Source organism: Coloeus monedula (genome assembly GCF_965178545.1).
Source record: "Coloeus monedula genome assembly, chromosome: 19".
In the NCBI taxonomy this organism is placed as follows: Eukaryota; Metazoa; Chordata; class Aves; order Passeriformes; family Corvidae; genus Coloeus; species Coloeus monedula.
In genome coordinates, this window is record NC_138799.1 from 5,850,862 (window position 1) to 5,863,418 (window position 12,557).

General features: G+C 52.3%; 1 protein-coding gene across 1 annotated transcript in view; it reads left to right on the plus strand.

Moving 5' to 3' along the window:
• Nucleotides 1-10,754, plus strand: part of ACSF2 (acyl-CoA synthetase family member 2) — a gene marked incomplete at its 5' end in the record, with an annotated part of 35,762 nt that extends 25,008 nt beyond the window's left edge. Inside the window, 6 exons of the mRNA XM_082294069.1 lie at nt 8,135-8,242; nt 8,350-8,501; nt 8,952-9,093; nt 10,178-10,288; nt 10,449-10,517; nt 10,609-10,754. Of these exons, the coding sequence (XP_082150195.1) occupies nt 8,135-8,242; nt 8,350-8,501; nt 8,952-9,093; nt 10,178-10,288; nt 10,449-10,517; nt 10,609-10,659 (633 nt within the window). The 3' untranslated portion in view covers nt 10,660-10,754. The remainder of the gene's footprint in view (nt 1-8,134; nt 8,243-8,349; nt 8,502-8,951; nt 9,094-10,177; nt 10,289-10,448; nt 10,518-10,608) is intronic.
• Nucleotides 10,755-12,557: the final 1,803 nt, after the last annotated feature.

Here is a 12,557-nt window from a genome sequence, read left to right on the forward strand (position 1 = left end):
CAACAAGGGATGGGGCAGCATCAGAGCCTGCAAGGAAGTGGTGGGACATAGGCTGGTGGGTATGAAATGCCAGGCAGTGGTGTAGAGGTAGGTGGCAATGCCTGTGGCTCTTGAGGCAGAGCTGTGGAAAGGGAAAAGCATTGGCATTGGTAAAGAGATGGAGAGGTAGCAGAGCAAAAAAAATCACTCCTGGAGCTGGGACTGGGATCTGCCTTGGCTCCTGTCTTAGGGTAGCGGTGGGAAAGGTGAATTAACACCACAGGGGCTGTCCCCTGCTCTCCCAATAAAGAAGGCTAAAGCAAAGCAGTTAAAAGCCCCAGTGCCTGCTTCTGTGAGTGTGAAGAGAGAGATCCAGGGGTTGTGGGGTGGGGTTTGGAACTGGAACATTTTGAACTGATTTCCAGCCAGTTCCTGGCTGCAGCAAGCAGCTGAGAGCCGAGCACATAACTGTGAGCTTGTTGAGATTTCTGCTCCTGAGGCTGGCTGCAGAGCCCCAGAGGAGCCTGTGCAGAGGCGAGACGGGCTCAAGAAAGGGAGGAAATCCAAGGGCTGACTTAGGACACAGACTGGCTTATTCACTGAGATTTCTGGGTTTTTCCATTGTTGCAGCGAGGAATCAGCCGGCGCCGCCGAGTGTGCTCCGGACCGTGTTATGCAAACGGCCTGGCAGCCCCGCTCTGGTCAGCAGCTGTCAGTCTGAGCAGTGTTTGCACTGCAGGACTAATTTGGGGGAGAAAATAGGCTTCTGGGGTAGGAATGTGGTTCTGGTGAGCCTGTGGCCGAACGATGATGTAATGTGGGGCCTTGGTGCAAACCAGGCCATGTGAGGCTTTCAGTGTTTGTCAGCCCTGAGGTGTGACGCCCTGACGTGGAGCAGCTCACCTCAGCACCAAGATGCTCTCACCTCTGGAAAGATGCTCTGACCTTGAGAGCTCCAGGCTCCTGCTGGAGGGACCTCCTGGTTACTGTAGGAATTAAAACTCTTTGATCAAAACAATGGTATTTTGGCTTATGCCTGGTTCAGTAGGCACCACAGTGGTCACGCACCTGCTTAGCGCTCTAGAGGAGCTCTTTGAGTGTCTTCGTCAGGACCTTTGAGACAGAGAAACAGGAGATAGACAGAAACTTCTGTGTTTTCCATCTTTGCCTCTCCAGTTTGCTGTTCCATGATTCTGGGAGTGCCCCTGAGTGTGCACTGCTCATAGAGCTCAGGCAGGGAGCTGGGTGAATGATTGGAAAAGAAAAAAAATCACCTCTAAAGCATCATCTTCTGTCTTCATCTTTTATTTTCTCTCTCTGAGCAGGTTCAATCACTTTAGTTTTCACTGTAATTATTTGATGAACAATTCCTGTAGTTATGTACCAGCTATTTTGTGCAAGAGTAACCGGTGGGTGAAATTTAAAACCCTGCCTGTTTCTGCTGGCCGCTGAATCTGGGGACTGTATCTGTGCTCCTTCCCTGAGAGTCTGGTACTTGGATTTCCTGTCCCCTTGCAAAAAATATCATCTAGCAGCTTACTGCTTCTGCAGAGATTTCGGCCAGTGTGGGTCAGGTTGAAGTAAAAAGTTGGTGAGGGCCTTGCAAACCCCATCCATAAATACATCCTACTCTGTGTATTTCTGGAACAAGACCCTTTTCAAAGGTTAAACTTCTCAAACCTCCTTTTCTTTCTTCCTTTCGGGATAAAATTCCCTTTCTTCTACCCTTTATCTGTTTGCTGGCTGAGGCTGCAGATTTGGGGGGACAGGGACACTCTCCCTGCAGGGATGTGTGTGTGAGACCTGTAGCTTCCTTGTGAAAATGCTGGGACGTAGCTGCCATGATGCTGCTGTGAGGTGGGAAGCTGTCCCTGCTCCAGGACTCCCACCTGCAGCAGAGTTTAGGTGGATGCCAGGTTATTTTTGGTGCCACAGTGGGGTGGCAGCAGGGAAGAGGTGTCCACTCCTCAGCTCCATTTCTCCAGGCACAAATGGTGAATAAAAGGAAGTTCTTTCCCCTAGTATTTTTTGATTTCCATGCCTCGGCGAGCACATTCCTGTGGTGGGAGCTGTTTGGCATCTGCTGCAGCTGGCACCTCTCCCCCAGCTCCTGGCTGTTTGTGTTTTGAGCTGCTCGCTGGATGGCTCTGCTCTTCCCACACCGGGTTTTGCAGCCCTCAACTGGCCAGCAAATGTCCAGCCATCCTCAAAAGCCTGCCTGGGTCCCGGTCGTGGGTGGTTTGCAGTCTGGAGGTGACAATGGAGCAGTGTCGGTGTCCCTGTGCCGCAGTCGTGGGGAGCTGGGTCCTGGCCAGCTGCTACCTCACACATCCCCTGGGACCAGCACTGCAAGGACATCGCAGAAGAGGCAGGATTATCCTGCCACCCTCTCTTTTTTTAATTGATTAACAGTTCTGCAAACATTCCTGGTGACTCGCAGATGCTGGACTCCCTTCCTGTCTTTCTCGGAGCTGCTGTGGGCTAAGCAAATAAATACAGTTTTTGGCGCAGTATAAATACAGATTTGGGGTGTTTCTTCGATGCTGAGGGTCTGAACTGTTTTGGCACAATATTGGAGATGGTCTTTTCCATGTTTAATCTTTATTTTTGTAAGTATGAACAGTTCTGGCATATCAAGACAGTTCCGTGTTAAAACATTCCATTGCTCTTTTAAGCCTGATTCTGTAGATCTTAGGGGCTCCAGATCTTGTTTCCTGTGTCAGTGAAGAGTTGCAATCAGCTTCTTGAAGTGCCACCAGTGGAGCTGGCCTTGGGGTGCAGCTTTGCTCATTTTGGCTGGAGGTGAGGGCTCAGGCAGCTTCTGGGGCTGTCCTGGAGTGCCCCAGCCCTTGTGGAGCTGAGCCCCTGGCACCGGGTGCTGGGCTGGGAGCAGGGGAGGAGAAGGTGCAAGCTCTGCAGTGTCCCATGGATTTGTCCCAAGGGCAGAGTACACTCCAGGCAGTGTTCAAGGAGCAGTGGTGGGTGAGCAAAGGGGAGTCCCAGAGGCTTTCCTGAGTTCCCCCCCTCTTCCAGGCAGCACCTGAGGGTCCCAGCAGTGGCATCCAGGGCTCTGAGTTCAGACCTGAATTGCCATTTTATTGAAGGGTCCTCATCACTGCAGTGTGGGGGCTGCTTGTTGAGCTGGAGGAGGTGATGGTGGGTCCACTTCCTTCCTTCTGATGGTTTTCTTCCACTGTAGCATGGCCTCCACCCATTGATCTGTTGCCAGTTTGGCTCCCCATTGATGTCCACCCACCCTTTCCTTCTGCTGATTCCAGCAGCTGCTGGATGAGGCTCTTGGCCTCTCCTGTGAAGCTCACCCAGCCCTTACAGCCTCTCCCAGCCCTGCTGTGTCCACCCTGCGAGGCACCAGACGTTCCCTAGCATCCCACTGCTCTGGCCAGGGCTCTTGTCCTGGTTTGCAGAGCCTCTTCCCTTGTGGAGCACCACTGATCCATGCAAGACTTCTGCCTTTCCCCAATGCTCCCCAGCCATTAGTCCCCTCTGCTCCATGTGGTGACAGCTTCCCTGCTTGTCCTTGGCCTCCCCACCCCACCCCACCTTGTTTTTGGGGAGGACCTGATGAATGGGTGGTTTCTGTAGCTGTGGGAATGGGCTGTGAGAACATCTAAAATGCTGCATGGAAGCAACAAGATCCTGGGCTTCCAGCCGTGTGTTTGGTGGGAGCTGAGCTCTCCAAATCCATAGGGATGTTACCTTTGCCCCTCAACTTTTGCTGAATTTCCTTCTCCAACAGCTTTGAGCGTCCAGATATCCCCAAAACAGTGGTTTTCTACCTTTATGTGACACTTTGTACATTTCCTCTCTCTTTTTGCTTTGAAGTTCACTTTTCCCAAATGCACTGGCACCAGCACTAGGGAGGATGGAGTTAATTGCACAGCAAAGACCTTTATCACACTGTGGATAAACCAGTAACTGCCCATGTCTTTGCTGGTTGCCACTGGGCAGCACTTCTGCACTGCTGGCAGGAAGGGGAAATAGTTCCAAGCCTCAAGGATGCTGCTTGGCCTGGAGAGAAAAGAGGCAGCTTTAACTCCAGACCACGGGAGCAGCTTGTCCTCACTGGGCAATAACAGGAGATTCATTCCCATGCAGTCTCAGCCGGGGCACACTGGGTTGTCCTTTTGGTCTCCTCCTGAGGCAAAGCCATTGCATGCCACAGCACAAAGAAGGTGCTTTGGGCACCTAACACTTTTGGGATCTTTTTTAAGCCTCATCCAAACTGGGACTGTCTGGCAGCTCTCTTGGTGGGGAGAGATGCCAACAGGGTGGCCACCCTTGGAGATTTGTCCTGCAAGACCTGTTTGTTTGTGTCCTGGTGTTTCTGACACAAAGATGGTACTGTTGCTGGGGAAGGAAATGAGATCTCAGTGTGACACAGGCTGGATGTGATCAGAAGTTGTTTTTTGCAGCAGCAAAGTTGACCTGAAGGTTCAGGAATATTCCAATACAATTTGGGATAGCGGGATATCTCCAAAGCAAGGAGACGCATGTCCCCAGAGGACAGAAAAGTTTAGGGTGATCTTGGCAGGGAGCAGCTGAGTGAGGGAAGGTTGTTGCTCAGTTGAAGATGATTTGGAGCTGTCTGTGATGGGAAGGGCTGGGGTTGACTCTGGTGGAGATATCTGAGACAGACACACTCGGCACGGGTTTAGGGATAATTAGATCCATGTAGCATGTTACACTGAGAGGGGTTCAAAGGGCCTCTTAGAGGTCCCTGAGCACATCTCTTGGGTTGCCAGTCTGCTTTCTGTTGTTCATTACACCCTCTTTGAAGTCTAAAAATCCCTATTCTTTCACGGTCAATTTGCTGGTTTTTTTCTGAGGCCAATATTGTCTCCAGCAAAGCTCAGTTTCTGTAGGCTTCAGTTTGGCGGTTCAAGCCCTGCTATCATCATCCTCCAGCGTGGCACAGCCAGAGGCTGGTGATGAGGGGTGTGAAGATCCTCCCTGAGCAGAGCACCAGGGCTGGGTGTCCTCCAAGGAACTCATGCCCTGCTGCAGCCCTGACCTTCTGCTCCAGTGCCACCCAGTATAACCCCACTTGGGGTACTGGTGGTACAAACCCCAGCCTTTCCATCACAGCTTTCAGCAGCAGTTGAATGTGGAGGGCACTGGGTTTTTATTGCTGTTGAATGCAGAGGGAAACCAAGGAACAGAGGGCTGATGTGGCTTGTTCCAAGTTATGCAGTAAATAAGCAGCACAGTTGGGAAAAACCCAGGGTCTTCAGAGTCCCCACTGTCCCCACCAGATTAGTCTGCCTCCCAAATGTTTACTAAAGAGACTGGAGTCCGATTGTTTGTACTTTATTTTTAATTTTTAGACGCTTCCCTCTTCAGGCTGTTTTGCCTGTTCCACAGTGACCAGTATTTGAACAGCACTAGCAGGAAATGTTTGGGAAATGTGCTTTAAAAAACACAGTCCTGCTAAGATGTTCTTTTTATTCCTGGTTTATACAGAGGCTTAGGATTCACAAAGAATGAATCTCTTGTTGGTAGGAGCAAGTTAGGCAGCAGTTTGTTTTGGAGCTGTCCTTGTCATCACTGAGGGCAGGACTGATCTGGGTGTTGGGGGGTCACTTCTGGTCCTACAGTAAAAAAGGGCTTTGCTGTCAATTATATTTTGTATTCATGTAGCTCCTCTCAAAGCCAAGGGTCCAAGCTGGAATCTGTGCCTCTGGAAAGCTCTGCTTTGACACCAGATACAGCTCCAGTGGAAATTATGGAGCTGATGCTGAAATTATTGGGTGAGGTTTTCTGGACTGAATTACACCAGATGACAAGGCTGAATGATGTTAAGTGTCCCTTTGGGTCATGAAAGCTAGGAATCTTCATGGATATCTCCAAGTTTAAATTGGTGTGTGGGGTTTAGTGGAAGTGTGGTTTCATCTGCTGCTGAAAATGGAGATGTTGGATGCTCCACGTGTCAGATAAGGGTTGGGAAGGACAGCAGTGCTGGCACAAGGGTTTGCTCCATCCCTTGCCTCCATCCTGGGAATACAGCTGGGGAAAACCATCCTAAGAGGGAGGTAACATCTTGGAAAGATCTGAAGCAACATCCTGGTGTCTGGCTACAGAGTGATGTGCTGGGGAAGGCAGTGATTGGGAAGCAGATGAGAGGCTGGAGGTTCAGACCTCCAGGGTCCGTGGTGCCCTCTGGACCAGTTGGGAAGCCCATTTGTGAGGGTGTGAGGGTGTTTATGGGGCCAAGGCAGCAATAGCTGGTGTTTGGGGTACAGGGCACAGGGCCAGGCATCTGGAGTAGCCTGGTGAGCCACAGCACTCACAGCATCATCCTGCCAGGGAGCTGCCTGCTCCTGCATCCAATTAAACTGCTGGAGCGACCCAGAGAGGCAGCAAGGATTGACTCAGGGCTTGGCTGGGATCCTGGGACCAACACTGCAATTCATCCAGCAGAGTAAAACAAAAAAACAAAGGCACTGGGATTTTTAATAAGTGTTTAAGGTCTTGGATTTGGGTCTGGTCAGTCATTTGATTCAGCCACAGGACTCGTATTAGTGGGTGGGAGAGAAATTCAGCCTGAGCATGAGATGCTGTGGGTTTGCACCCGGCTGGAATGTTGTCCTTGTGTCTGGGAGCAGAAGCCTATTCACAGTCTCTCCTTGGGGGCTGCCAGGCTCCAAGCAGAGCAGTTTGCACCAGATGGTCCCTGCAGCATCCTGGAGAAGTTCTTCTCCAGATTCCTGGATAAAAGCAGGCTCCATCTTGGATTCACGCTGACCCTGGTGCAGTCAACAAGAGCATCAGCCGTTGTGACAGACTGTGCCCAACATGAGATCCTCCAGCAGCTCCAAGCAGCAGAAAGCACCACCTGCTCCAGTGTTATTACCCACTGTTGTACACTATACCAGTGTTGTGTTCAGCTCGTCCAGGATATTTTCATCCTTGTTCAGAAGCTTCATCACAGCCCTTTGCAAAGCCCTACTTTAGGTGTCTGGGGCTGGGTGAGCACCATGCCCAAGCCATGACCATGTAGGCACATCTGGGCATTTGCTCTGAAGGAACTGACCAATTTGGTGAGTCAGAGCTGCTCACAGATCAGTCTGGAGAAGTGGAGGAGAAATGAGGAAATACTTCCCACATCAGCACTTTCACAGCCATGCTCTCCCAGCAAAGCAGCCACCGGTGACATTACTGGGGTGACATTACTGTGAGTGGGTTGGAGACACCAGAGCAGTGCTCCAGCAGCTCCCACTGCTGAAACACAGCTCCCAGGAGCTGGAGATGGAGCAGCAATCCCAGCAATGGTGCTGTTGGTGCAGCTCAGAGCTGCCCAGGGCACCTCCTGTGCAGCTCCCGCTGCCTCAGCCAGACCACTGAGCTGGGCATAAAGCGCTGGAATTTTCCTCGGAGGAGAAGTGACCTTCAGCTGAGGTGGCTCAGAGCCTGCCGTCGGGATTAGCTGTGAGGGAGGTTTAGCAGCAAGGAGCTTTTGTCCCGCTGTGAGGCTTTGGGTCTGTAAGGGCAGCTGTGCCGAGTGTTGAGCAGCCTCGTGATGCCCTCACAAGGTTTACGGGGGCTGATGTCTGCACAAAAGGATCTGCAGCAAGCAGCCATGCTGCAGGACACACTGTCTCCCACAGGAGCCTGCTGCTGGCTCCAGGGTTTTTCCAAAGTGATGTCCTGTGTTCCCTGAGCTGTTAGAGACGCAAGGCAAAGTCAGCACCTTGGCTGCAAGGGTACCAAGGCAAAGTCAGTGTCTGGCAGAGATGGTGTGGAGTCAACAGGACAGGGCTTGGAGAAGCAGGGGTTAAAAAAGAGGATGGTGAACCTTGGAGTCCTCCAAGAATAGCAGTTGGGGTGTCAAAAGTACATGACACCCCAAGTGTTGTGGGTGATGGGGTCTGGAGCGCTGTGAGGGAGGTGAGGAAGGCCATGGCAGGCAGGTGCAGTGATGCTTTAGCTCCTGTTTCTCCAAGACTCTGGCAGAAGTGTCTGGAGGGCCCCATCCACTGCCAGGAGAGCAGGGCTTCCTGTGACCTGAGTGGCTTGGGAGAACATCCTCCTCCCACCCCACTCTCCCCTGAGGTCATGACCAGCTTTGTCTTTCCCATGCCCTGAGCTGTGGCGTCCCCTTTCCCCTTGAGACACATTTCCTCTCCTGTGTTTGCAGGTTGCCTATGGGACCACAGAAAACAGCCCTGTCACCTTCATGGGGTTCCCCAGTGACAGCATCGACCAGAAAACTGAGACAGTGGGATACATCTTTCCCCACACAGAGGTGACCATGATCTTCCCCACCTGCTCCAGGTCCTCTGCCAGCAGCAGACCTCACTCCATTCTCCCTGTCTAGTGCTGGTGTCTAATTAAGCCCTTCTTCTCTTCCAGGCAAAAATTGAGGATCCAGAAACAGGGCAATCTGTGCCTCTGAACACTCCCGGGGAGCTTCAGATCCGTGGCTACTGCGTCATGCTGGGCTACTGGAACGACCCTGCCAAGACAAGAGAAGTGATCACTGCTGAGAGGTGGTATAAGACAGGGTGAGTCTGGGAACAGCCCCACTCGTCCCAGACTGTCCCACAGGGTGACACTGGATGGGGATGCATGGGTGTGTATAGGAGTGCTTGGCTGGGATTTCCAAAGTAGAGAAGACTGTCACAATTTATCCCTCTGGTCTGTCTGTGACACTTCAGAACTGCTTTTAGCACAGAGCCCTTGGTGCTGAGTGTCCCTGGAGAGGGGGATTGTCACTGGCCTCTTGTGGATGGAGGGACTGTGGGGGTAGAGGGCAGAGGCAGGAGCTGCCTCTCCCCTGAACCCTGGTGCTTGTGTGGATGCTGCCAATTTCTGTAACAGGAGCTCTTTGATCTCTTCCGTGTGTTCAGGTGGCATCTCAGCCATTATCCTCTGGATACCACCCTGGCTGGGTGGGAGCATCAGCCATTCTTCCACCCAGCTGGGACAGGACTAGGAGGGTGTTCTCATTGCAGGGACCTCGCGAGCCTGGATGAGCACGGCTACTGCAAAATTATAGGGCGTTGCAAGGACATGATTATTCGGGGAGGAGAGAACATCTATCCAGCAGAACTTGAGCAGTTTCTTCACACCCATCCCAAGGTTGAGGAGGTCCAGGTGAGTGGGAGGAAATTGGGTGGGTGAGCAGCTGGTTTTGGGAATCCTGCACATAAAGCTTGTGGGATTGCTGCTTGGAACCTGGTTGTCTTTCCCTGTTTTCAGCATCGAATTCTATGTAATATTGGTTAGCAAGGAGGGAGGAGGGAGAGGCTCGTGGGATGGAAGGGGTGGGCAGAGCTCCTGGCATGGGGCATATGGATTGGGGCAATGCCCTTGTGCTCCAGCTGCGTGTCTGCAAAGTGCCTGTCATTCTTCAGTTTTAAACTTCCTGTCCACTTTCATAGCTCCCTCTGAAATTCTTACTCAGAAAGCAGTCTGGAAGGACAGTTTTTACTGATAATTGCTCAACTCTGACATCCAGGAAGACTCTTCCAACAAGTCCCTGGAGATGAGGAGTGAGACTTTGTTTCATCCCTTTGCAAGACAACAAAGATTTCCAGGACTAAGCAGCTGCTCCCAGTCTGCTGGGATTGTTCTCCAGGTTTTGTGCCAGACAAGTTTCCCCATAAATAAACTGGTTATTTAGTCAGAGTTCTGCCTGTGCCAGGCAAGCATCTCTCCTTGGAACAGTCTCAGTGCAGATGGGTTGCAAACCAGCCCTGTTTATGTGGTTTCTAGGGCTTTATGTCACTGCTCTGGACTCAAAAGGATCGACGTGTCTCTAGAAGTTTGCAATACTGGTTCAAGGCAGGGAATGGCAGCAGGATTCTTGTGGAATAGTGGGAGCAAACTCTGGAGAGGGCTCAGGCTCGGAAAGCCCATTTCCTGGTGTCACAGGCAGTGGCCCACTAAGATCTGTGATTATAAGGGCTTCCAATAATCCTTTAATTCAACCTCATCCCTCCCCTGCCGTTCCATCTGGAGATCCCGAAGCACTCGTGGCAGCCTACCAAGTCTCCTGTTGTTTGTGAAACCTCTTGTCCCATTCTTTTGGAAGCAGAGGGATGACAGGTCCATGTTGCACCCACAATGCTCCAGCAACCCGTGGTATGGGGTCAGGGAACATGCCATAGGCCAGCACAGACCCCGTGGGAGGACAGGGACATCCCCAAGGCTCACACCATCCATCTGTCCCAACCAGGTGGTTGGTGTGAAGGATTCGAGGATGGGAGAAGAGATCTGTGCCTGCATCCGACTGCGGGCTGGGCAGGACTGCACCGAGGAAGAGATCAAAGCTTTCTGCAAAGGGAAGGTAGGTCCCCAGCCCTCAGTTTCCTTCCAGACCAGTACACCTGTTGGCTGCTGGGGGCTGGTGGATGAAAGCCTGTGGATTTAGAGCACTGGGGGACCCAGCCCTGACAGTGCCAGGCTGTTCCTTTCGGGTTGTGTAGCCCTTGTTTTTCTCTTCCCAGATCTCCCATTTCAAGATCCCACGTTACGTTGTGTTTGTGTGGCAATACCCACTCACTGTCTCAGGCAAGGTAAGAGGGGGCTGGGGCAGGGCAGGAACCCTGGCATTCTGTCCCAGCTCCTCTCTGAGTCTCTCTCCCTCCTCTCTGCACTCTATTCCAGATTCAGAAATACAAGTTGAGGGAGCAGATGGAGCAGCACCTTCAGCTCTGAGATTGGGAAGGCAGAGCAAAAACCACGCTAAATCATCCATTTCAGTCAGCTGAGTCTGCTTTTCACCTGTGCCTTGGTCTAAGCAGTGGAGACTTTCCCCCCGACATCAGGCTGATGGCACTTTTAGTCAATAAAACAGAGCACCTTTTTTTCCTAGTTGGGCTTGTGTCTTTGCCAACAGAAATACTGTGGTGTGAGGAAGGGATGCTTATTTCTGGAATTCTGTCCAGTTACTGAAAGACCTTATAAAGGTTTAAAAATTTTGCGTGTCTCTGAGCAGTTTGGCCGCAGCCATTTCAGAGGAGTTGAACAGATGCTGGTGGGTATTTTACTGACATTTTTAAGTCTGAACACGCTGGCCTGGCTTCCCAGGGTACGTGATGCCTTTTCTCCTTGGATGTTGTGAGACTCCTGGGTGATTTAAGAGCAACTGAACTTGAAATGAGGGGCAAGGGGTTCAGAGAATGAGACTTTGCTTTGGGGCTCCCTAAAACTGGCTGGAAAAGCTCACTCTGTTCCCACACCTCCCCCAGGTGTTTCCCAAGAAAAACCTTCTCCAAGGTAGACATGGCTTTGTTTATTTTGTTGTTTTGGACAAGACAGACAGTAAGGCTGTTGCAGAAATACCAAAATTCCTGTCCCATCGGCAGCGTGAAGCAGAGCGTACCTAGGACAGCATTTTACGGGAGTTATTTGGTACCTCCCAACCATGAAACACTCCTGTGAGAAGAGGGACAGCAGAGCTCCTCTTTGCCAGAAGTGTCCCACCCCAGCTGGAAAGCAGACAATGTTGCTGCCAACTCTCGCTGACCTCCTGCTGTCTCCCTCCTGCTTCCTTCCTGAGCTGGGCTAAGGCTGGACCCCCTCTGTGCTGTGGCTTCCTCCAGTGGGGGGAGAGAGAAAGGGTGCAACAGGGAGAGAGGGAGAGCGTCAGCGAGGTCTCAATCCTTCATCTCGCAGCTGGACTGGGGGCTCTACCCATGGAAGCAGACGGTGGGGACAAGTCTTCTGTCCACATCTGCTCTCTGAAAGAAAAAAACATGGATGGCTTGTGTCAGACTCTTTCTGTACAGTGTCTTCTCAGCAAGTTCCTCTCCTGTTCCCACATTGCTCGTGGGGCTGGTGTCGGCACTGATCCTTCCGCATTTCACTCGGGTCTCCTCCCTCCCCTGGTTACCTCTGTAACCTTCCTTCCCGAGGGAAGGACTGTTACCTGCAGCTGGAGCCAGGGACCTCGGGGCACAGAGGGCCTCAGTGACTGATGTCAAGGGAAGAAGGACTGTTTACCTTCTTTTGCTTCCCACAGCACCAACCCAGGCGCAGGACAGGCCTGCAGTGAGCAGAGCTTCTCCTCCCCTCCCTGATCAGTACCTCCAGCCCTGGCACAACCCCTGCTCTGCCCACAGGTGCCCCATGTACTCACCGTAGCTGGGGGGCAGTGAGTAAGAAATGAAGGTGAGAGCAGCCCTGGCTGGTGAGGACAGACACACTGCTGAGGAACCCAGTGGGTCCTGGTCACAGCAAGCACTGGGGGAACAGTCCCTGCCACCCCACTCCTGCTCCTGTTCTGAGAGTGGGGCAGCACCATCCATGGGTTTGAGCCCTGGCAGAGCCTGGTCCCAGGGAAGCTTTCCCTACCATCCCATGCCTTCCCCGGAACACATCCAGCCCTTGCAAACCAGGACACCTCCCGCGGTACCCCCTGCCCCTTCCCAACCCCTGGGATGATGCATCCCCGGCTGTAAATACTCACGGAAGAGGAAAAGCTGGTCCTTCTGGCTGATAGTGCGGTCTCGGTGCGTGCAGTGCTGCTCCAGGTTCGCTCCATGGCCTCTGCCCTGCCCGTGCCTGAGTCCCACTCTTATAGTCCTCGCCGACTGCTCGGAAACTCCCCGGAG